Source organism: Neospora caninum, chromosome VIIb (assembly GCF_000208865.1).
Source record: "Neospora caninum Liverpool complete genome, chromosome VIIb".
NCBI lineage: Eukaryota > Apicomplexa > Conoidasida > Eucoccidiorida > Sarcocystidae > Neospora > Neospora caninum.
Genome location: NC_018394.1, coordinates 2,825,326 through 2,849,841, shown reverse-complemented (window position 1 = coordinate 2,849,841; position 24,516 = coordinate 2,825,326). Strand labels below are relative to the sequence as shown.

Genomic DNA, 24,516 nt, shown 5'->3' with positions numbered 1-24,516 from the left:
ATGTCCCGAGAGTTTACCCCTCCCTCTGACCTTTGCTCCCCTCGATGCTGTGTTTCGGCGTCCCTACTGTGTTTTTGTCTTTCTTTTCCGGCTCCTTCTTCTTCGTTACTCACTTGCTGAGAGAGACGACACAGAACCCACAACACAACGCTCGACACGACGCCTCTGTCCCCCCCTTTTCCCCTTGTATTTGCTTCTTCTGTCTCATTTCTCCTGCGTTTGTGCTTCCACGCTTTAAGCTTCTTTCTCTCCGGCGTAGTCGCCGCCTGCGATTTTCTTCTCCTTTGCCCTTGACTCCCTGTGTCCTGTTCTCCTTCCTCCTTTTTAATGTCTTCATTTTTGTGTGTTACCAACCAGATTCACGATACACCACTGGAAAAACCCCGCTTCCTGTCGGGTTTCGCCGGCTTGTTAGACAACCTGAATGTACTAACATTTAGTCCCTCCAGATGGATCTACTCGTGAATGTGTGAAAAAGTCCAGGAGCGCATGTTTCTCGCATGAAGAGAAACTCAGAGCAGAGTCGTTGTCGGTTGCTATCGGTGATCTGTCGCTCACAGACACCTGCAGAAGAACGCAGACAACACAAAGCGACGTTTTTTCACTACGCCATCGGTGCGCCGAGGTCCGTCTTGTCTGCCTGCAGGAAGGTAATCGTTCTTTGGGGAAATCTGTGCTTTCTTCCACACACGTTTCTCCGTCGCGCGAGCTCGCGAGCAGGGACGCACGAAACGCGAAGGACTCGAGAGACGAGTCGCCTCTGAAGCGCCTCCCTCTGTCTTTTGCCCAGAAAAAGAAAGCCGCGAGGGAGCGAAAACACAGGGAGAGAGAACAATTCGCGACAAAGAACAGAAGCGAAGGGAGGAAGCACGCCACAGGTAAGGCCGGAGCAGCAAAGGCACATATCGCGTGGCGACGCTGGCGCTGCACTGGAAACGCAAAAAGGAGGTAAACGTGAGACGACACACTCAGAGAATGGTGCACCTGGGCGAGGCGTCATGCGATATTTATGTGGAAATATGTGGTCTCTGAGTGTTCGTCTCTCTGTGCGTTTGTCGTTCTCTCTCGCCTCTCGGCAGCCTCTGTGTTCCGTCTCTTGCGGTGCACAGAACCCTTGGTGTTGCCCCTCGGTGTACCTTTTCCATTCCCCTTCTCTGTTCCCTTGCTGGCTTTCTCTCGGCTCTCGCCTCCTTCCTTTTCCCGAGAGTCTTTCCACCTACGGCTTCGTCCAAAGTTCGTCGCACGCGCAGAGCCGGACTCTTCACTTTGGAGATGAACTTTCTTTCGAATCTTCCAAAGACACCAGGTTCCTGGCGCGCCGGTTCTCCTTTTGCCTGGCTTTTCTGGGTCTGGCGTCTCTTCTCGCTAGTGTTGGTGACTTTGGCAACTTCCAGGTTCTCCGCTTGCTTCTCAGGGCGCACTGCGTAGCCGAGAGCGCCGACAAGAGTGAGAACGGCGAGGCCGAGTCCCGCCCACTGAGCAATCTGCATGATCTTTTTGCTGAAAAAAAAGACACAAAAAAAAAGAGAGACGGAGAGGCAGGAGCCAGAAAAAGACAGACGGGGGAATTGCGTCGGAGAGTCGGGGATGCACAGAACGTCTCTCCGTTCAGTGCACCAGAGCTGCCACGGAGAAAACAGACGAGGAGGAAGAGAGCCGAAAGGAGGGACACAGAGAGGGAGACAGAGCGTCGTTCTCGTGGGTTTGCCCCCAGGGTGCGAAAACGGGAAAAGGAACGAAACGAGGAAAGGACACACAGCCCTCAGGCGACCTGGGAGGGTGCGTTGAGGAAGAGGAAAAAGGAGACGCGTGTCACGGAAGTCGGAAGCAAAGGCGCAAAGAAGAGAAGAGGTACGCCCTACATGGAGAAGCGCTGAGTGAAAAACGGAGAGAAATGGAGAGAGAAGAAGAGAGAAAAGTGCGTTGTGGAAAGCGGTGCTTTGTCGAAGGGATGGTGAGGCAGGGACGCAAACACACGTTCAACATCGGTCCTTTTTTGATCCCGACCGCTCTCTGTCTTCTTCCCGCTCGTCGTTCTCTCCCTTGTCTGGTCATGTTTCTGTGAACAAGTCTCAACGTCTGATTTTCCCGTGTCACTCTTTCATTCTCTTCCCGTATTCTCTTTCTGCCTGATTCAGTCTCCTCGCGTCTGCTCGTGTCTGTCCCTCTTTCCTTTCGTCTTCTGTGACCCGTCCTGCGGTCTTCTTCTGTGTCGCGGCCGAGTCTCCCACGTTTTCTATGCCTCGTCTTGCGAGCGCGTCTTCCTCTCTTTTTCCTTGCTGTCCTCTCTGTTTCTTCCCTCGCTGCTCTGTCGTCCGCGCGCGTCGGGTCCGCTGGAACGGAGGAGTCCGCTTCTCCCTTACCCTGCACGATTTTCGCATGCGTTGCTGTCTGTTCCCTGGCTCGCTTTTGCTCGTTTCTTCCTCGCTTACTTGCGTCTGTGGTTCGGGAGCGAGAGGGACCGAAACGTGCGTCTCTTCTCCAGTTTTAGAGGGACTTCGTCCTCATCGTTCCCGTCGTCCTCAGGTGTCGCCGCAGGCGCTTCGGCTGTACGCGTGCGCCGAACGAGAGTGGCGGCCTGCGCGGCCGTCAACGCGGGGAGAGAAAAAAGGGGTCTCGCGTCTCTTGCGAGTTCAGACGCTTCGAGAGAGAAAGAAGTCTGTCTTCCCGGCGCCGAGACGCAGAAGAGGGCGACAAGGAGCCCCGCGGCGGCGGACTTGGAAGTAAGTTGCATTTCGGCGAGAAAGCAGAGAAAGGCGCGACGGGCAAAGGGAAGGCGAAAGGAGCGAGCGAAAGCGACGCGGAGCCGCGGGAGAGGCCGAAAAAGCGAAAAAGCTGGTGAACGGGAAACGGATACGCAGAGGCGACAGAGGGAGCGGGGCTAGACGTTGCGGAGAAAAGGACGAGAGGTAAAAGGTTCCTTTTGGAAGCGCGAAACGTGCAAGGCGGCCTGTGAATTGGCGAGACGTCTCTCTCGATCGACTCGGACAGATCTCCGCTTCTTCCCGTCGTCCTGTCTTTCTTTCTTCGACCGTGTGACTGTTCGTCTATGTGTCACGAGACGGACGCGCAGATGCGATAGTTACCCCCCTGCGCAAGGAGACAAGCGCTCTGGCGAGAGAGAAAAACAGGCGTAAGAGAAGAACGAGGAGGCGAAATTGGAGCGTTTTCGTCGAGAATCAGAAAGCCGCTAGATCGATTCTCACCCCGCGCGTGGTCTCGACGGTCGGGGTCTGTGTGAGGCGAGGCAGAAGAAGTTTCGCGCAAGTCGCGAGAGGCCCGACGTTTTCCCGTCTTCGTTCTCCCTCTCTCTGGAGACATCCAGGTCGAGAAATGTCTTCTTCGAGTTTGAAAAGAGTCTTCCACCGTCACCCTCGCGGCATTCGTCGTGCGAAGGCGTGATCGACGCGGCGAGCCTGCGGACTGTTTTCCCTGAACTTGGAAAAATTGATCACCTCGAAAAGCGCGAACCGCCTTGCGCCTACATCTGGTAAGTTCGCTTTCCAGTTCCTTGAAAATTCTGCTTTTCTTTCTCGTGTTGCACTAAACTCGTGACCCGCAGAAGGTTTGAACCACGAAAAACCCAATCCGCATGTGCGCCACGCCTCTCCCGCGCCGTCTCTCCTCTTTCGTCCCCGGGTTTCCTCTCTGGCTCGGAGGAGAAACGTTTCCGCGTGCGTTTGGCGAAGGCACTTGAGTTTTGCAATTCTTCTCGGAGGGACAACCCGTCTTCCAACTCCCGTTCTCGCGCGTTTTCTCTTGTCGCCAGCGCCAAGCTCCAGGAAATCGCTCCTCCGTCGCGGTCTTGCGGCGAGCTCGCTCGTGGTCACGGGCCCCGCGAGGATTGCAAAATTCGGGCAGACTTGCCAGCGACGAGGTTCTCTCGCCGCGATTCTTTTCGGGGAGCGCTGGGTGCGCCCGTTGGGTCTCACCTGGACAGAAACGGTTTTCAGAAGCGAGAGTCAGCAGAGACTCCCCAGGAAATGAAGTCGTTTTTCTCTTTGCGGAGAAGAGGGCGGTCGCGTCTTTAAAAAACCGGAGCGAGACATCTGCTGTAGGCTCCTGGCACGTCTCGCCGCGCGTCAGAACCACTCACTGCCAAACACGCCAGGAACGCACTTGGGGCTGGGCATGGCGTTCAAAGAGCTTTTTTCGGGAAATTCGGTGGGGAACCAGGGGGATCTTCAGGTCCCCTTCTAAGTTTTTTATGTAGGTTCGAAACCTACTAGACCACGCTCTTTGTTCTCTTGGGTTCCGAGGAGCTTTTCCCTGGAGGAATTGCGCAGGTATGATGGGAAAAAAGACGGCCGGTTGGCGGCAACGACGCAGATGACCCGCACAGAGAGAGTGGCGCTGCCGGGAGAGCCGCGGTGTATGTACACCGCAATGAGAGGGGAAGTGTCGATTCAGGCGTCGTTTTTTCGCGAAAAAAACCGACGGGAGGTCTTTTGCCTCTGTGAAAACGCGGCGTTAGAGGAGAGGGCTGAACCGATGCCCCATTTCGTGGATCAACGGAAGGCAGAGGAGCCGGGAAACGGATGGGGAAGAGCAAGGCCCGCGGGGGGTTTCCTTGAAAGAAGAATGCGGTGTTTCTCTTTCCGAAAACGAACGGAATCCTGTTATTCGTTCCCTGAAGGGCAGAACGACAGCACGCACAACAAGCAATGCCGCACAGACGGGAGACAGACGGGCTCGGATTTTTCGAGGCGCGGTGCCTTCTCGAGTGTAGCCTTTCTTTACACATTTTCCCCTCTTTATCCGGCAGAACGAATCGACGCGACACACACCAGGCACAGCGCGCCTCGTTCGATCACGCTTCCGAAAGGAGCAGCTCCAGAGAGACTTCGAAGAAAGCCTGTAGAGGCTCAGTAGTACTTGCCAAAAAAACGAGTTTCCTTCCCGGAGGTTCTGATAGTTTTGAATCCCTCGTTCCCGACAGAAAACGGAAGGTCATGCCTCACTGAAGTGGAAGGACACATGGGGTGCGGGAGAAACGTAGTCCAACGTCGCTGGAATTCCCCCAGCCAACAGTGAGAGGCTCGCGGCAGAGGCAGAAAACGCGGATTTGTGGCGAATCGTTCCTCCATTCATTTGAAAGAGATTTCTTCAGGATCTGTGCGTTTACGAAGCAGGCAGGGTATGCTAGACACAGCGCCGGTGTGGAGCGAAGAGCTACGGCAAGTAAAGCCTTTTGGCTTTCGCTCCCTGGACCGCTCTGCACAGCGCCAGCAGCGAATCCCCACTTCGAAGACGGGAACGTGAGAGCACGAAACGTGCTATGATCTCACACAGGGAAAGCGCACTCGATAGCAGAAAGTCTGAACCTGTGCAAACGCTCACTGTCACTGGCGCACACACACCGTGGAATCCACAGCGCCTCATACGTATATATCGCTCTTTGTATGCATAGCTTGTACGTCCTTACTTATATACATGTAGTTCTGGATAGAGAGAGACAGAAGTAGGTGTTTGCGCGCCTTCGGAATCTAGGATTATGAACTGAGATTCGAGCGTTGAATACCGGAATGCAGACATGTCAAAAGTGTCGGTTTCGAAAGGTTCCTCTTGGGTAAAGAGCTGGAACTTCACACGTGCTTCCGTTTTTTGGGCTACATACGAATCGGTGTCTTCAGATCTAGTTAAACATTTATGCACAGGACGGCTTCCGAAACGCTGGTTCTTGTCCCGCTGGTGTACAGGGTGGTTCGGGTTATCTATCGGCTTATCGACTTCGGCTCTCTTGTAATAACATCTTCCTGGACTGCATGCGCCCATGCAGTGTAAAGGAACTTCTCTGGGAGAGACTCTCGCTTCACGAACCCCTCTTCGGTCCCCAGTGGAGAGTGCGTTAAATCACAACAGGTTTGACGGATACAAAGACAGGTCAAGCACGCCTGTGCAAACTCTTTCGTTCCTCTGAGTCGGGGCGAGTAAGCTGCTGTCTCACCCCAGATTTCCCGAACAAAAGCAGCTGCGCAGAACATCGGCCTGGTAGGTACGAAAGGATGTTTCTCGTGAGGCCTCATCTTGGGCAGAGCCTGCTCACGTGCGTGTTAGAAATGTGAATCTCTGCTGAGATGAGAGACACCCAACGCTCACCTTAGTGAAGTTTTCGGCAACTCTTTCTGTCTCTTGCCACGTTGAAGACAAACACAACGCCGCTTTCGAGAGAGAAGCTGAGGCTTCTGGCTTCTCTGCATGCATATATGTGCCCATGTGCTTTACCCCATATCTTCTTTCGACTCGCCCGATACAGATTTATCAGCACACAACACCTTCTGCTCCTTCGTCTACACATGCGACTTCGTATCGATCTGCTGAGAATTATATGTCTCTGCAGGTCTGTGAAGGCAGAAGGAGAGTACGCCAAATAAAGCGGACCAAAAAGTTCCCTATGCCAAGAATACCGGAATGCATGTGTGCGTATTTTCTTAACATCCAAATATATATATATATATATATATATATTTATATATACATATATATATATATATAAATATATATATATATATATTTATATATACATATATATATATATATATAAATATATATATATTTATATATACATATATATATATATAAATATATATATATATATATATTTATTTATATACAGTATTTGGGGTCAGGCGGTGAGAACAAAACGTTTGTCTTTGCTGTGACGTGGGAGACAGAGGGAGAAGACGAGAGACCGGGCGATCTAAACAAAGGCTTTCCTTCTTCACACATGAACTGACCATCTCCCCGGAGGTGGGGAAGCGCTCGATCGCCGTATGCGTCTTGTGGAGAGAAAAGAGAAGTGGGACTTGAACCCAGGGAGACGCAGAAGAGAACCCCCCCCCCCCCCCACCCTCCCCCCCCTTTTCCCCCTCGGGGGTTTTCCCCCCGACAAAGGAAGCGAGGTGTCGCGAAACTCCATGGAAACGGACAGTCCAGTCGATTCATTTTCAGAGACATCTCCCAGAATCAAAGGACACAGATGGTTCTATGTTTCCACTCATCGCCCTCCTAGGAACCCCTAAACCCATGCACCTGTTCACGTAAATACATCTCCATCTGTCTACATATCTCCATAGATGCCCATCGAAAAAGGAGTAGATACAGAGAGCTCTACACATTTTCACATCTATATATATATATATATATATGTACATGAATATTTTGTGGTTGACTTTTGGTGAAGTTATGTGTGTTTTTTGGAAAGAGCTGGAGTGGTTCGAGACCCCACGTTGTGGACTGCCGGCACTCCCGCTGCGGCGAAAAGTAAAAAAATCATTAAATTACCGTGAGGACGTTCTCCCCCCGGAGTTTTGGGAAAGCACGAGAAATGCTTAACTTGACAAACGATTAAAAAAATCTCATTTTCTCCACGCAAAAACGGCAATGGCTTGCCCGCCCCCCCTGGCGTCACAAATATCCCCAGGAATCCGATGTCCCTTCTTTCAAATCTCTCTGAATGCCTCGAATGGAAACGTGTCCTCTTTCGCATGTCTCCAGTTCACCGTGCGAGACGCGCTCTTGCCCATGTGAAGAGTCGACGCTTTAACTGTCTGTGCGAATCTAATTCTCTTCACCTGCAACGGAGTAGAAAGAATCCAATCCCCCGCCCAGCCTCCTCGCTTCCCAACCCAGGCGAGCTTCCACGTTTTCCGAGACAAATATCATGCGTTGCGACTAACCCCTATTCCTATCAATCGGCACAGACACTCCCGACACACAGCCTTTCACCCGAAATCGACCAGAAGCGGTTTCCGTCCATATATATATATATATATATATGCATATATGTATATATATACTTATACGTATAGATACATTTATAGATGGATGCAAATATACACACGCGCGTATAGATACACATTTATGTGTGTGTATATACATGGGCGCATAAGGGCAGAAGCTCTTGGAAAGACAGACGAACAAAGACGGAGTGGTGACGCACGGCGGCCGAAGGCGTTGGCGAGTGCACGCGTCTACATAAACGGGCATGCACGCGTGCATCGAGATCGAGAGACAAGCGTTTTCCGAGACAAGACAAACGACGAAACTAGAAAACAAGAATCAGGCGACAAGAGAAGACACCCGTCCTCTGCGTTTTCTCTCAACCCCGGTCCCCTCGTCACTCTTTCCGTGTGAGAAAGCGATGCGTCGCTTCCTCCCTCTTTCCCGAAAAAGACACCTCTCTCGACGCAAAAAGCCTTTCTTCTTCCACGGCTTCTCTCTGCGTCTCGTCGACAAAGAACGCACAGTTCGTTTCCCTCCTCTGGTTCTCTAAAAGACTTCATGCCTCTGCCGTCCCCTGCGTCTCTCTGTGACCTTAGAGAGACGGTGGCTCCGCCCGAAAAACAGCTGCCGGCTTCCGCCGCCCTGCCTTTCTTCCCCCCTGTCTCCCCTCTCTTTGCTGCCACCCTTCTACTCTTGCGTCAAATCGATAACGGGACGGTTCCCCTCCCAGGTGATAATTCCCGGGTACAGCGGCGTGCGTTTGCTGACGCGACCTGACCTGAAAAAGGAAGGCAAGACAAGACATTTTTAGCGCGCTGCATGCGCGAACATGCAAGAGAAGCGCGAGCGGGAGAGACGCAGGAGAGGAGACGCGAGACGTCGCAAGAACGAGAGGGCGGCGGATGTGGACTTGGCATCTATCCATCGTTTTCGTAAAGAACCTCTCTTCGTGTCCTCCCCCCCCCCCCCCTTGCTCCCTCGTTTTCTGACCGCTCCTTCTCTCCAAAAACACTGAACGACAACATACATTTAGATCTCCATGCAAATGTGTAAATCTGTGTATTTCTTTCTTGCATGCGCAAGTCTACGCGTTTCGGGCTTACCGGGTAGTGGTGATTTTCTCCTCCCGCTCGCTGTCCCGGGATAGTCGCCTGTTTTTCACGGCCTTGGCGGCTCTGCTTTCGCTTCTGCGCGCCGCCCGTGCGCCGTCGTTTGGGAGCACGCTACGGACAGGAGAGGTTTCCAGGGTCTTGCGCAGCGCTTCGCGCGGAGGCCGCGACCGGCCGCGGACCTGCGAGCTGTCTCTTGCGCACCCGCCGCTCTTCTTCTCGGAAGCGCCAGGGAGCGTCCGCTGCTCGACAGGCCGCCGCCCGCGCACTGTCGTCTCGCTCTCGGCTTCCTTCTTAACTACGACCGGGAAGGGGCGACTGCGCGGCGAGGAGGCAGACTTGGGGCCGGAAGCGCGACTGCGGGCTCGAGGCGAGGCTTCGGGCACTTCCTCCTTCGGCACAGAGGAACGATGCGCAGGTGGAGCTGCGCAAAAAAAAACGGAAAACAGAAAGGGGAAACGTTTCGGACGGACCGGAACTCTCGCAAGGGCTACTGGGAGAACGCTGTGCGGAGGCCAGACGCGCGGCAGGCAGGCTCGTGACTCTCCGCGGTCGCGGAGAGATGCCCGGATTTAGAGGACGGCAAGGAGTTAGAAAGGGAAGGAGAGACGCAGAGTGGGGGATTGCGCGAGGTAAAAGACGAAGAAGGGTACCGGAAAAGGTCCTTTTGAAGACGGATAAAACAGACATTCCCCACTTTCCCTTGGACTATACGCCGGCACCAGCATTCGAAAGCGAGGCGTAGGGTGTACAGACACCTCACGCAAGGCGATCAGCGGAGATTCGGCGAGCGCGCGGTGTACGTACACCTGAAGAGATGGACAAAGTTTCTTCATGCTTACCATTCTGTTCTTTTCGGGCCACACCAAACCAGGCGAGAACGACTTTCGCGAGAACAACCTGAAAACGCAAAGAGAGAGGTGGGAAGGAAGCAGACGCAAGAAGCCGACAGAGAACGGCTGCTGCATTGAGGTGTGAGAAACGCACTCAGGATGCAGGCGAAAATCGCGAATTCTCAATCTCGGAGGGACCCACGAACGCCAGAAAGATTGCACAGACACGTTTCAAGACACCACAGAGAGTGGAGCTTCCTGTTCGAATCATGCTCCGGGTGAATGTACACCCTACTCATGGAAACAGCGAGGAGCGCTGTGTGAATCGACGCATCGGAAAGAGCGCGACAAAGAAAGCTGTCGACTGGCCTCGGGTTTTGCCCTCATTGGAAACAACCTTCCCGATTCTTTTGCATGCATATTCCTACCAATTGGATAGATCCGCATAGACCAAAAAGTCTGTGAGCATATTGGCATTTACAGAAAGGTGTCAGCATTCAGACAGATGCACAGGCACGCAGAGGATGTGTACGCTGTGTATGTACAGCGAGGCCACATCCCTTCAAGCAATTTGCCGCCTTCCCCTCTCTACCTACCACCATGATGAGCGATCCTAGAAGCGCAAAGACGATGCTTTGCTTGTCGCTGCTCTCCTCGGTGAAGGCGAGGAGCTGATTGCGGATGTGCTCAAGAACGCCCTTGCGGAATGCACTGAAGCGACTGAATGTCCCCGAGAGAAATTCAACGAGGCCGCCCACGGAGGCGACGAGCACGGCAGGAAGATCGGTCATCTTGCAGAGTTAGACAAACTACAGAGGAGACGAGAAAGAAGCGGAGACACACACTGAGAGGCCTCAACCTAGAAAGGAAAAGCACGGAGAAAGAGAAGGTGAGACCGAGAGAGCGCGGAGAGGCGCAAGAAAGCGCTTGCTGGCAGACACGGGGCCGGAGTGTGATGGCTGTCTCTGAGACACAGACCAGAGAGAGAGCGGGCGAGCCCAAGAGAGAGAGAGAGAGCGAAGAACGCGTGAGAAGGATGCGTTTTCGCGAGGATTTCGCGGGCTGATTCCAACTGCAGTGAGAGTGCGAGGGCTCGCAGCCGTGCGTGTGGACCAGTCTAGACACCAGGATGGCGACGCCGGCGCTCACACACAGAGAGAAGCTGAGGAAAACGGGGAGAAAGAACGCGGAAGACGCAAAGAACGTATACTGTGGACTGCGCGCGCGTGGAAGGAGAGCGAGAGAAAAAGTTCAGCGTCTCATCCAGTCGCTTTTGAAAAGCGCGCCTGCCTTGCTCGGCACTCGCTGGAAAGAACGCGAAGGATCTGATCGACACACACGCAGTGCGGAAAATCCGATATTCACGGCAAGCGCCCCGATTTTTTTCTCTTTTCGCAAATCTTTGCGCCGGCGGGCTCTCAGCTCCCCCGTTCCGTGCTGCCTGCCATCGCCCTCAGCCGCTGTATACAGCGACAGCTGTACATACACCGAGCGCGGCGGTCCCCGGCGTGCAACTGCAAGCGGGAAAGACAAAGCGCGAGAGCGGCGAAGATTGCAGGAAAAGGCGGAGAGTGAGGGCCCTTTCGGCGTCAAGCAAAACAGATGCTTTTGTGCAGAGAAAAGACGAGAACAAGCAAAGGACGCGGAAATCCTGTGAGAGCCACACCGCGCAGGACGGAGGCCGTCTGCAGTAACTGCGCAACAATCGCGGGGAGAGCGAGGCAAAGAACACCTGGAGAGAATAGCGAACAGGGGACAGAAGACACATAAGAAAAGAAGAAAGCAGACAAAAGAGGAAACGCCGATCGGAGGCGTTCTCGGAATACACCTATAGCATTTCCTTTCTGAGGGAGAAAATCTAAAAGTTGACACGAACTTCGAAAAACAAGCGGGGCGCCTCTCCCTCTCTGCCGCAATCAACGCATCGATGGGTCGGTCACCCACTCGGGACAGCCCAGCTTTTTTCCAAACTTTGATCTCAGCTCGAATTACTTTCACGTTTTGGCACGAATTCAAACTGAAAAAAAGAAAGATGCTTTTAAATGTACGAGGGGCCATACATATGAAAACAAACAGAAACATAACCTCATTTATATATATGATTGTATATATATATATATATATATATATATATATGTATCATTATCTACTATATATATTTAATATACAGATGATTATAGATAAATGCTTAATTATATATATATATATATGATTTCATATTTACATCTAATGTATTTATGGACAGCAGATGCATATGTGTATAAACGTATGCGTATTATGAATACATATACGTATTTACTCGTACGTTTGTGCTGTTGAACAATTGTGTACCAGGGAGAAAGGCGAAGGATCAACAGAAGTTCTCCTTTTTTTTGTTGACAAGAATCTGTAGGCGGAAGAAAGACGAGAAAGAAAAGTTTCAGAGGAGAGGCGAGATGCAGACGGTCCCAACTGTGTTCCTTCGCTTTTGTTCTGCGGTCCTAGTGTCTACCGCCAAAGCGCCAGTCGGCTTCCAAGACAACTGCTCTTTCTGCGAGAGCGTAATGAAAACCCCAGAGGAAACCCATCGGCAGAAGTGAAGAGTTGAAAAGCTTCCTTGCTTTTTCTCGCTACAACCTAAAGAAAAAACTCAGGCATCGGCACAACTCCAGGATCCGTAATGTCCGCGTACTTACGCGGAAACTACTTGATTCGACCACTGCGAATTTGCCACTTCACTCCCCTTACGAGTATCTACTGATGTATATAATATATATATATATATAGAGAGAGAGAGAGAGAAAGAGAGTTAAATAGGTACTTTAATATGTAGAGAGGCCCATACATTCATTATATATGTAAATATAGTGTATCGATATGCGAATGTAGATAGCTCTCTATTTTTCCCCATAAATGCACAGAGAAAGATAGCTATGTATCCATGTCTATCTATTTCTCCCTTGACATATTCATGTAGAGATACTTGCATGCCTGTACGAAGGCGATGTGGAGAGACATCCGTACCTGAAAAGATGTGTAAAAAGAACATGTATGAACATATCTCCCTGTCTAGATGTTTCTATCGGTACATGCATATATATATATATATATATATATATATGATTGCTGCGACGACAAGATGTCCCAAAACGCGTGGGTCACGGTGCTGGTACAGGAGAACTTGAATGAAGCGATTTCGCGATTCCAGAGTCTGACAGGATTACGCCAGCCTGTGACACACCCCGGGGATTTGGGCGAGCCGTCGAAACATAACCGTTGACGCGGCAGTCGGTCTACTCCCTTCTTGTTAAGATGATACTCTCTTGGAGAGTATTCCGAACCTGCCATTCGAATTCACCTTCCTTTTCCTATCAAAACACGCGTCCATTTTTTACGTGTTCTCTCCATCCGCGGATGCTGCATGAAACGTTCTCATATATATATATATATATATATATATGCATGTACCGATAGAAACACCAAGACAGAGAGATATGTTCATACATGTTCTTTTTACACATGCTTTTCAGATAAAATACGGATATCTCCCATGCACCTTCGTACAGACATGCAAATGTCTCTACATGAATATGTCAAGGGAGAAATAGATAGACATGGATACATAGCTATCTTTCTCCTTGCATTTATGTGGAAAAATAGAGACTGCACTGTACAGGCAGCCCTTCATCCGTTTTCGTTCGATGGAAGGCTGTAAATATGGTTTTTGCTGGCTGTAAGATCGGCCATCTTGGAACTGGTGTGGGCTAAAAAACATCTGAGCAGTGCCGAATAGAGAGAGAGGAGACACAGTAAAGTGTCATGGGATCTTCTCGTTCGTCTGGTGGTGAGAGAAAGAGGCTTCTACTCGACAGCCATCCACTTCACCTTCGTATGCCGAGAATTGCGGCAAGAACAAGAAACAGAGAGAGGGTGTTCGTGCACTTTCCCCTTCTCTTGTTTTCAGCGCAGTGTCACACATGTACCCCATTTCTTTCTTCTTTTTCACTGCGGAAAGGAGTACCTCTCCCTCCCCCGCTGCGATGTCTGAGGAGCTGCATGTACACCCTGACGGTCCAGAACGGTGCACGCGAGCGAGCGCAGCGAGGGGGAAACTCAACCGCTTTTCCTTGTCTGTGCCAAACTGGAGAGAGTGCTCGGAGTGAAGCAGCGTTTGCGACTGCTAGGCGTGTTTTTGTTTGGCTGCGCTGGCGCTAAATCGCCGGTTTCTCACCTTTTTCTGGCGAGTGTATCTGTACGCCGAAAAACTCGACAAGACAAGAGCTGCGACTTGCGAGCTTTTTCGCGAAGGCGCCCGCTCTACTCGCCGCGACGTTGGCGAGTCACCGGAGACAGCGAGAGGAGTTCTCCAGTCGAAATGATTTTTCTTCTCTTCCTGGGTTTTCCCACACTGCCTTTCCTCCTTTTTGAGGTGTATGTACACCCGTCTGGAACGTCGCGTGCTGACTCACTGTCTGAGCTTTCCTCCCGGCGCGTTTCTCTGCGTTCCGTCCATTCGTCTCGCGCACAGACCTGCAGCCGCAAGACACCGCAGCCGCTGACCGTTTTTCTCTGCGGTGCATCGGTTGTGTGTTTCGCCGCTTCTCTTCCCACCAAAGGCAGGGAGAGCGCGTTTTTTCCCTTGCGATTCTTTCTCGTCTCTGCTCTCCTCCGAACTGGCTTTCGTGCGCCAAGCTCTCGAGAACCGAGGACGGGTGTGTGTAGCCCCCGCGAAGACGAGAGAATAATAGAGGCGAGAGAAAACGAACGGAGAGGGAAAAGAAGAGAGAGAGATAACGAACGGAGTGGAAAGGACTGAAAACCAGAAGCGAGCGAAGAACGGAAGGAAGTCTTTCCTCGACGTGCCTCTTTTCCGATTCCCCAGCTCCTGTTTCTCTGTATCTTCGACGGTTGCCTCTTTCCGTCGAGAGGAAAACGCTTTTCAGATTTTAATTTTTTTTTCCATCCCTCGCATGTGCGTCTCGTCCGTATTCTCCCCGATTGCTCCCGTCTGTCTTGAACTCGTCTCCACGCTGCTACCCCTGTTTTCGCCACTCTCCGTCTTGTTTTTTTTCTCGTTCCAGGCACGGACCTCTCGCCGTCTTCGTCATTAACATATCCTTTTCATTCTGTGCCACGTTCACAGTTCATTGTCGCTTCTCATATGTTCTGAGTCCATTCTTTCCTCCCACTGTTAAGCACAATCCGCTCTCGTCCTGTGTCCTTGTCGCCTCCCCCCGTGTGTGTTTCCCCCCTTTCGAATTCGCTTTTGCCATCAATCCCCTCTCAGCCTTCTCTGTGCCTCTGCTCTGCATCTCTCCCTTTCCTTCTGCACTTCTCTCTTCCTTTCCTTCTCCGCGTTTCTCTTCCTTTCCTTCTGCTCGTTTCTCTTCCTTTCCATTTCCTCTCCTTTCTCGCCCAGTGTCTCTTCTTCCTGGCGCTAGCTTTCTCTCTGTCATCTTCCCTTCCGCCTCGAATCTTTCGGGAAGATGTTGCAGCTCTACAAGAACCAAGTCGTCACTGCGGTGGCGAAGAGACAGGTGGAAATCCGGAAGTTGGAACTGGACTGGTACACCAACAACTACTGGACGCTCTCTCAACAAGGTACGTCACATCCGTTCCCTTCTCCTTTGTCTGTGCTCTCGCGTGTATCCTTTGCGGAATGTCGCCAGCGGCATTGGAACGCCTCAGGGCTCTTCTGAACAGGAGGAACAGAGCGCGCGCGCAGGCAGAGACAGCAAAAACCGCGGGAGAGAGGGAGAGAGGCGAACAGATGAGCGACAGATGGGCGTTTGAGGCTCCGCGAAAAGTTCCCCGGAAATCGGTGTTGAGTGCGGTGTTTCTCTGTGCTTTTTCAGGAGCGCTCCTGGCGGGCTTTTCCTTTTCCTTGATCACTGCGTCCCTGCCGAGAGACACTTCGTTTTTTCTCGAGTCCGTTTACCTGCTGCTGGCCTCGCTCGCCCTCGGGCTCCAAATGTGCGTGGTCGTGACGACAACGCTCTGCTGCATGTGGGGCCCCGGACTGGCTCTTCGCGGCCCAGATGGCATTCGGAGTGTACATACAGCAGTCGACAACTTGAAGTCTGAGCACTCGTACGTGTTTGCTTTCTTCTTTCTCGGGTTGCTGTCCTTCTACCTATCCAACCTCACGCTGGTCTGGTGCTTCTTCGAAGAGTGGATTGCGATCTCCGCGTCCCTGCTGCTCGCCTTCTTCCTGATCCTCATCTTCTACTACACCATCAGTCTCACCTGCAAACTGCGCGTCGCAGATCCCGACGCAGTCGAGGGGAAAATCGCAGCTCTCAGCGCGTACGAAGACATCGCCGACCTCGACGAGACGGTCACGTGCGCCCCCGCCTCGCCCGAAGGAGATCTGCGGGCTCTGTCCTTTTTGCGAGTTGACGAGGTGCGCAGGTTTCCAGTGTCGGCGGCCGAGCCTGCGGGGCTGCCTGGAGTCGCCAGAGGGACAGCGCTGCTGCCGGAGCCTGCAGGCGCGGCCGGAGTGCGCGTCGGGTAAGTGCGAACCGGAAAGTTTGCGAGAAGAGGCTGGAGCCGAAGGGAGAAGGAATCCGCGAAAACGCGGCGAAACGAGCCAGCCAGAAACATGAAAACTCGAGGATAGAATGAGACGCAAGAACACGAAATAGAACGGACGGGGGACACTCAAGGCGGTGTGTGCCCGCGCGGGAAATTTTCGAAATGAAGCGGGGCCGAAACGCGAGCGAACAAATGCGGCGAAAAAGAGATCCTGACGAAAGAGATAAGCGGAGAAACCGAAGGCGAGAGAATGAGGAAGGAAAGAGATAGGGAGAAAGCGAGGAGAGAGAGAAGAGAGAAAACGCGAGAGGGAAAAAAGAGGGAAAGAGAGAGACGAAAAGAGACAGAGAGAAGGAGAAAGTCATAGAGAGAATGAGAGAGAGATAGAGACAGGGAAAAAGGGAGATAGAGAGAAGGAGAGAGGAGGGAGGCGGACTGGGGACAAGAGGAGAGAGGGAAAAGGTAAACACATGGTGTCTCTTCTCATTTTGGGAGGGGACCTGCCTTGTTAGGATTTTTCCAATTTGTGTCTTCTCCGTGTTTGTGAGAACACTCCCAAGAGATGGGATAGAGAGACGATGGTGAAACAAAAGGAAGGCCCCGCGCAGCTGAGGGGGGGGGAGGGGAAGACCAGAGGAGATGTTTGCGGAGATTTGCTGAGCGAAACTGCACGCGCGTACTTTTCGACAAAAGAGTGGCGTATCCTCACGGTAAAAGAAAGATCTTTCGAGAAGCTGCAAGAAGAGGGGGAGGAGACTCTCACCAGAAGAGAAGAAAGGGAACAAGCAGAAACGGGCCGAAACCAAGAATGTCTGGAGCATCTGAAAGACAACGTGGAGGAGGCAGTGAAAAAGCAGTAATGATAATAGACCAAATAGATAAGATATAGTTTTCAGCGCCTGCACAAGATATCGGAAGGTGAAGAACGACACACGTGCAAGGCAGTCCACAGTGTCGGCTTTGAAGCAAAAGTGGGAGAAACGCGTTCGCGTAGGTTCACGGTCACGCCTCGTTTCTTTTCTGTTTATATGTGATGCGTCAGGCGAGAGGCACAGACTGCAGACTTGCGACTCCCAGAAGTTACGCAAGCAACGCCTCAGGGTTTCCTCGCCGCTCTCGATGAGATTTTCGAGTTCTAAAAGACTTTGCCTTCGAGAAGGAAAGCAGACGGCGCACCGTCGTCTCTAGATGCACACTTACATGCATCTGCAGATATACCTGTATACGTGAATTTCAGATGTAGATGAAAATACACATATAAGCCTCTGTGCGAAGCTACGCATACCGACGGAGATATATACTTGTTTCTGTTTCCTGGTCAGAAACCATCTAAATATATATGTAGATGCAAAGAAATGTGAATATTGCCTGTCACGTCTGGGGGATCTCTCGGGGACCGATGTGCAGAAGCCTCCAGGCTTTTCACATCTTCGCGCATGCAACTCTCCGTCTATCATACCTTTTATCTGTGGAATCGTTTCCACAGAGAAACATACATACAAATATATAAACATATCTTCGTTTATATGTGTATATATACATATTTCTACGTTTAGATTTGCAGATACATGTATATCTTCACAGACGTGTCTGGATTGAAGGGTGTTAGTGTAAACGCCTGTAAAGATGTATGAAGGTGATTTTTCGCTTGTTCGATTTCTTCGTTCTGTGTCTTTGAGGTAGACTGGACTCGAGGAGTCTCTCGATTTGATTTATTTCTCACGAAGAGGGATCGCCAGTGAACGAGGAGTCTTCCAACTTTGGAGATGCCGTGCGTTTCCTCCGCATTTGGAACACCAGAAAGAGGGGAAAATTTGCTTTTCAACAAAATGAGATATGCACACGTACACACCGATAAAGCGGGGCAGGATATTTCCCCATAACGAACAAGCTGTCAGCTGTTCTACCTTCGTACACACTCGCATATCCGAGACATGGAGATACATGCGTAAGCATTTATCTGTACCACGTTGTTCCTTTCTATGCATCTCTTCACGTTTATACAAATATACCAGCCTCCATGTGAACACACATTTAGGTATACGTAGAAGTATTTCATATTGCTGAATAGTGGTTTACATGTTTTTTTTTGAGGCGTCTAGACAGATCGAAGGCCATTCAGGGGGGCGGGTCCGGATGCCTTCCCTTCCCTGTCTCTGTCGTGTCTCGCTTCCTTCTCCTGTCATTGTTCCTTCTCTCTCTCCCTGATGCCCATCGTCGCGTCTTCCTGGATTCCTGCCTTTGCGTCGCGCTCCTTCTCTCCCCCTCTCTGTCTCTCTACAGCTATCAATATCTATTTCTACGTATCTATATCTAGGACCATCAGACTTTAACCAAGTCTACAAATCAATTTATCTAACTGTTTCCCTGGTGGCAACTCTGCCTTTTCTGACGTCGAAAGCGTCTAACTGTTTCAACGAAAGACTACGGCTGCATGGAAGCAAAAAGCCGCGTTCGAACCCCGCCTTGGATCTTGACATTTTTCGAAATGCGGGGGAGGACCGTTCAACACGAGGCGCGCTTCTCTCGGCATAGGAAACCGATTCAAAAGGTTGGGAATAAATTCCGAAACTTTACATCTTCACACGCGCTGTCAATTTTCACCTTGTCAAAAAGACGACTGAAGTACGCCGGAACCCCTCGACACAGGGCAGTGACACGTGTGCACTTGCACATATTTTCCTGCAAACATACACATCTGCATACATTGAGATGGGTGCACACATATCTCTACACAAATGCATTGAGACACCGATATATATATATATATATATATATGTATAGTGTATGTATATGTGCATGTGATGGAGGAGGCGTGCTCTCCACTTTACCACCAACATGTAGATTCCTTGAGGATGTTGTGGAGTCTTTTCTCCCTGCTGGCCGCTGCTTCTTCTTCTTTCCACATCGCGAGGCAAGGCTGCTCGTCCTCGAAGGATCTCGACAGCTTGAACGCGTCATTGTCGTCTAAATAAAACCGCGGCATGCGCGCGACTCTCACGAAGGAGAGAGACTCGTACAGCCGGAGCGCTCCCGCATTCGGAACTTCTGTTTCGATGCGGCAGTTCACCATTTTTCCCGCTTTTTTCTTCGCTTCTGTCTCCGCAGGCTCGGCCTCTGAGGTCTGCGGTGCTTGCCAGTTTCGAGGAGACGCACGGGGGTCAAGAGCGTTCGAGGCCGCACGCGGCGTCGGCTGCGTCTCGTCGCTCGCGGTCTCAGCTGGATGTCTCTTCTGCATTTCCTCCAACACCGTCTGAACGAGAGTTGTCGCGAGGCCCCGCCGCCGGTAGTTGGGGTGTACAGACAGCATGGCGATGTACCCTTTCCTGACACTCTCCTGTCGCTTTGCAAAGGCTGTCCAGTGCACGCCCGCTTTTCTCGCGCTCCCCGGCAGTTGCGAGGATTCAGCGTCTGGCGATCCGCCGCCGCGGGCCTTCGCTACCGGAGGAAGCGAGAAGTCGTCGTCGAAGGCCTCTGTGTCGGGAGTGTCGGCCGGAACGCAAGAGTCGATGGGCGAAAGAGAAACGGAGGAGATTCGCTCCTTCTCGTCGATTTTGCACATGCACGCGCCTGCACAGATTTGGCCGTCGTACGCCTGAGAGAAAAGGAGACAGAGAGAAGAGAGGATGCACCGCGATGGAGACCAAGAGGCCGAGACTGCAGAACGGAAGTGTGGCGAAAAGGGCGAAAACAAAGAAGAAGCAAGGCGACGCAGAAGGAGGGAGGAAGAAACGGCCGAGGAAGAAAAGAAAACGGGAAACGTCGAGGATAGACGAGAGGACGAAGAGGCGATACTTACTAGGATGGTTAGTTCGGGCCATCCTTCGAGGAAGTAGCGAAGTGTATAGACACTGTAGGGTTCGGAGAGCGTGCGTTTCAACAGAGCATGGACGTCGGTCTCTTCCTTGTCCCTCTCTCTCATCAGAGACGCCTGTCGATCTTCGAGTTCACGGAGATCCTCTGATGCCTTCCAGTACCACAGTTCTCGCGTTTGCCAGGCAGCGCTCGACGCCGGAGAGGAAGTAGAGCACGAGGGGGAAGAAGAAGAGGAGGCAGAAACGCGAGGAGAAGAATGATCGTGGACAGACGGCTGAAAGGCTGACAGCTCGTTGAGGCGCTGCGACGCGCTGTCGAAAACGGAGAGCGGAAGAAGACGCGGAAAGCGGCAGAAACGAAGAGAAGAAGGTTCGGGACATCCCGAAGAAGGGGGTCCTGGCGAAGACGGAGAGGAGCGGCTGTGTTGGAAAGAAGAGCTAAGGAAAACCGTCGCCTCAGCTGGGAAATGGGACCTGTCAGCTGGACGGTCCATCTTGGCTTAGAGCCTTCCTCCAGTCAGTCCTCCCTGAATCCACACAAAACAACTCCCTTGTTCTCTCTCCTTTTCTCTCTCCTGTTCTCTCTCCTGTTCTCTCTCCGGTTCTCTCTCCGGTTCTCTCTCCGGTTCTCTCTCCGGTTCTCTCTCCTGTTCTCTCTCCGGTTCTCTCTCCTGTTCTCTCTCCTGTTCTCTCTCCGGTTCTCTCTCCTGTTCTCTCTCCTGTTCTCTCTCCGGTTCTCTCTCCTGTTCTCTCTCCTGTTCTCTCTCCGGTTCTCTCTCCTGTTCTCTCTCCGGTTCTCTCTCCTGTTCTCTCTCCGGTTCTCTCTCCGGTTCTCTCTCCTGTTCTCTCTCCTGTTCTCTCTCCGGTTCTCTCTCCTGTTCTCTCTCCGGTTCTCTCTCCTGTTCTCTCTCCTGTTCTCTCTCCGGTTCTCTCTCCTGTTCTCTCTCCGGTTCTCTCTCCTGTTCTCTCTCCTGTTCTCTCTCCGGTTCTCTCTCCTGTTCTCTCTCCTGTTCTCTCTCCGGTTCTCTCTCCGGTTCTCTCTCCGGTTCTCTCTCCGGTTCTCTCTCCGGTTCTCTCTCCGGTTCTCTCTCCGGTTCTCTCTCCGGTTCTCTCTCCGGTTCTCTCTCCGGTTCTCTCTCCGGTTCTCTCTCCGGTTCTCTCTCCGGTTCTCTCTCCGGTTCTCTCGCTTGTGCCTCCCCGGCGACTGCACCGACGCTCATCTCACTCTTCCATGCCTTCGGTCTGCGCCGCGTTTGGACCCGCCTTTCCTCTCGTTCTCTCTTTCTCGCGTTCTTTTGCTTCCCTCATTTTCTGCTGTTGCTCGACCGTGCTTGCGCACACTGGCGCCGACAGCCGCGAGCAGAAGAGCGAGACGGGACCGCCAAAGACGACATTCAAAGTGGAGAAGAAAAGGAAAAGATGGAGAAGGCCAGCTAGCAGAGAGGCGAAAAAGAGACACGGAAGAAGGGCATTTGAAAACAACTCTGGCGTGTTGACGCAAGAAGAATCGCGTTCCACGGAAGTCGACAGAAAAACGGGTGCATGCGCCGTCGATGCTTGCATGCACGCAGACAACGCTAGAAGCACGGCGCCTCTGTCGTCCGCCTTTTTCCTTTCCGGCCGTTTTCTTATACTTTTCCCCGTCTCCAACATTCATTCATCCAAGAATGTGCCGGTGCGTCAATGCAGACGCTGTCCGGGGATTGTAAGCCGAGTGCAGTCAGCACAGAAAGAAGAGTCACTTCCTGAGAGCCCGAACTATTTGTGCATCTGAGGCAGGCACGGCAGGCGGCAAGACATGTGACATGGACCCATATGAGCTTCCGTATGCAATTTGAAGACTGCTCGTGCCCTACACTTTGGCCCTTCCCCCTTTTGGCTGCTGTTCGTCGTACAAGCATTTTTTCATATATGTCCACATATACCGATAGACATGCCTCCGAATGTACGTGTATGTGTAGATTCGGTGATGTATATGTCTACTCCAGGGAGTACGCGGGAGAGTCCGTATCTCGGTTTTGTGGATGTGTAGAGTCAGGGATCCTTTCTCGTCAAAAGGAGTGCGTGGGCGGAAGCCTTTCGAGGCGGGTGTGCAACGATGCGAAACAGAGAAAACAGCCAGAAAAGGTGGTTTTCGGGCCTCTTTCGCCGCTCTTGGGGCTGTCAGGTCCGTGCGCAGTGCCGGAGTAACAGAGCGAGAAGAGCGGACAGAGCAGACGGAAGGAGGTAGACAGGACAGACGGAGACGGAAGGAGAGAACCCGGGGAGGTGAGGCACAACACGGGGAGGCAGACTTGCGAGGAGAGATGGAGGGCGAGGAGGAGGCCTGTGGGGAAGAAGGAAGTGCGTCTGTTTCTTCCTCTGCGCTGTCGCAAGTCGAAGCTTCTCGTTCCTGTCGGTTTTCTCCTGATGAGGCTCGAGAACTTTTGCATCGCCTCTTTGCTTCCTCGACCCCCTCGGGTCTTTCCTCGCCTCCAGAGCGACAGACTCGACGCGCCTCTCACGCTTCTCGCACGGGCGTTGCGGAGACGAGTAAAACATGCGGCCATGCCCGATGTCGAACGCAGCTTTCGCCGGCAGCGCGACAAGCAGTTCCATCTTCCCTTCCTCTGGTTCTGTGTTCCAATCATCTATCTTGTGCCTCCGTTTCCTCGGCCGCTCTCGCAGCCTCGTCTTCTTCGCTGCTCCGTGAAGGGGACGCGCGGTCTGCGGAGGCAAATCTCCTTCCGGCTTCCGCCTGTCCAGGGAAGCCCGATCTGGAAGGCTTAGGAAGGTTTCGCCCGAGGGCGGCGACATATCGAGGCCGCGTCTTTCGATTTCGCAAGACTCCACCACTCGCCGGTGGTGCGTCGCCTCGTCGCCCAGAGGAAAGCCAGACCGCGCCGGACGTCTCTGCCCGCGGTTCACGTGCGTCGACGACATCTCGCCAGGAGAAGGAGGACGGCGCACCTGCGACAGAGAATCTCCGTCTGTCTCCTCTGAAAACGGAGTCTGTCTCGACCGCTCACGAGAGAACTCGCCCAACTCGCCCGCGGCCGCAGGCGTACAGCCACATGAGGCCAGAGAAGCGAAGAGGAGACCCAAAGCAAAGCAGAAGAAGCGGGACAGGGAGGAGATGAACGCGAAGGTGAAGAAGACGATAGAGACGAAGAGGGAGAAGACCCAGATGACGGGGGGGCCTGTGAGAAAGATTCCGAGGTTCTGTTTGTCGTGGCGGCGTACCGAGATCGAAGATCGCAACTGCTTCAGTGGTTGCCCCTCGTGTCCAGCTATCTCGAATCGGTGATGGCTGGCGTCCGTCGCCCCGAATATAAGCCGCGGTGCGCGATCGTCATTGCGGAGCAGGCGGACTCTCACGCCTTCAACAAAGGTACATCCACAATCACACAGCGACTGGTTTGTGGTCGTAAGCGCCAGGTAGCCCTGGACCTTAAATCCATGAGCGTGGAATTTGTCGTTCTGGCGAGTATTTTTTTAAAAATAGTCTTCAGTGAACCTAGGCGTCTGACGCGCGTGCACGTGCTCGCGGCGAAAGCTCTAGGCGGGATCCTGTCTCGCCTCGGCACCGGAAAGCTCCAAGGCCGGGAAGCACTGACTTCCAGCGCGAGAGGTTTTGGATGAACGGAGTTCTGCGTGTGCCGCTCCGATCGCTTGCCTGCGGAACCTGCATGCATCAACTGGAATTTTCTCAGCCTTCCTGGATGCATCTCTCGACGCGGCGTCTCCTGGCCGCTTTCACCCAGTCGCGTCAGCCGTTCCGTTGGCTTTCGCACTTCGCGGTTTCTGTATCCCGGCAAGCCTCTCTCCTCTTTCTTCTGTGTGTCTCGCGGACTGCCGTGTCCTTGTGCTCATTCCGGAGGCTCTGCGGTCTGCTTCAAACGGATTTCCTCGTACATCTCTCCTGTTCCAGTCGCGTGTTTTTGGCGCTCGCATCCGCAGCTGCGCTGCGTCGGGGGCGCGTCTTTACCGCTTCAGTCGAGTCTTCTGGTCTCCCCCAATTCACGTGCATGCTTCCTTCGTGTCGTCCCGATGGGGAACATCTTGTCGATACCTGAAACTGGTTCCGAGGCTTCCCCGTTTTGTTTCTGATGGAGCGCGGACGCGCTTCTTTTTCCAACTGCCGAGAGGCTGCGAGGGCCCCCCCAGAAAGGGAGGCTCTCAGGGTGTGGCCTTGCATGGTCCCACTTTGGCGGTTTATCCTCGGCCCTGTTCGTTGTCTCCAATTCCTTTTGCAGGCGCCCTGTTCAATGCGGCCGTCGCCTGGGTCCTGAGCAACGCCTCGCGTCTTCCCCTCTGTCTCTTGCAGTCTTCGTCCTGTACCTCCTCTTCTTCGTCTTCTTCGTCTTCCGCTTCCCCTTTTCGGCCTTCACGCTCTTCGACTTCTTCTCGATTCTCTTGTGGTTCATCGTTTGTCCCCCTCTCGTGTTCCGCCTTGCGCGCAGCCGGCGCCTTGGCTGCGTCTTCTTCGTCCGCGCTTACGCGGGCAGCGCCTGCCTTCTCCACCGGGGGTGTGCCTTTCAT

General features: G+C 52.6%; 4 protein-coding genes across 4 annotated transcripts; 1 reads left to right on the top strand and 3 right to left on the bottom strand.

Annotated features, from left to right (window-relative positions):
• Positions 1–604: 604 nt before the first annotated feature.
• NCLIV_027460 (conserved hypothetical protein) lies at positions 605–2,734 on the bottom strand (the record flags this gene model as incomplete). Its single annotated transcript, XM_003882940.1, has 3 exons — positions 605–640; positions 1,221–1,500; positions 2,433–2,734. 3 exons carry the CDS (start codon positions 2,732–2,734, stop codon positions 605–607), a joined length of 618 nt encoding a protein of 205 aa, XP_003882989.1.
• A 5,678-nt stretch (positions 2,735–8,412) lies between these two features.
• NCLIV_027450 (conserved hypothetical protein) lies at positions 8,413–10,458 on the bottom strand (the record flags this gene model as incomplete). Its single annotated transcript, XM_003882939.1, has 4 exons — positions 8,413–8,503; positions 8,829–9,258; positions 9,677–9,734; positions 10,264–10,458. 4 exons carry the CDS (start codon positions 10,456–10,458, stop codon positions 8,413–8,415), a joined length of 774 nt encoding a protein of 257 aa, XP_003882988.1.
• A 4,674-nt stretch (positions 10,459–15,132) lies between these two features.
• On the top strand, positions 15,133–17,319 carry NCLIV_027440 (conserved hypothetical protein; the record flags this gene model as incomplete). The annotated part of the gene is made up of 3 exons (XM_003882938.1): positions 15,133–15,247; positions 15,502–16,156; positions 17,223–17,319. 3 exons carry the CDS (start codon positions 15,133–15,135, stop codon positions 17,317–17,319), a joined length of 867 nt encoding a protein of 288 aa, XP_003882987.1.
• A 1,688-nt stretch (positions 17,320–19,007) lies between these two features.
• Positions 19,008–24,516, bottom strand: NCLIV_027430 (putative acetyltransferase domain-containing protein; the record flags this gene model as incomplete). Its single annotated transcript, XM_003882937.1, has 5 exons — positions 19,008–19,775; positions 19,980–20,307; positions 21,221–21,428; positions 22,500–23,454; positions 24,316–24,516. 5 exons carry the CDS (start codon positions 24,514–24,516, stop codon positions 19,008–19,010), a joined length of 2,460 nt encoding a protein of 819 aa, XP_003882986.1.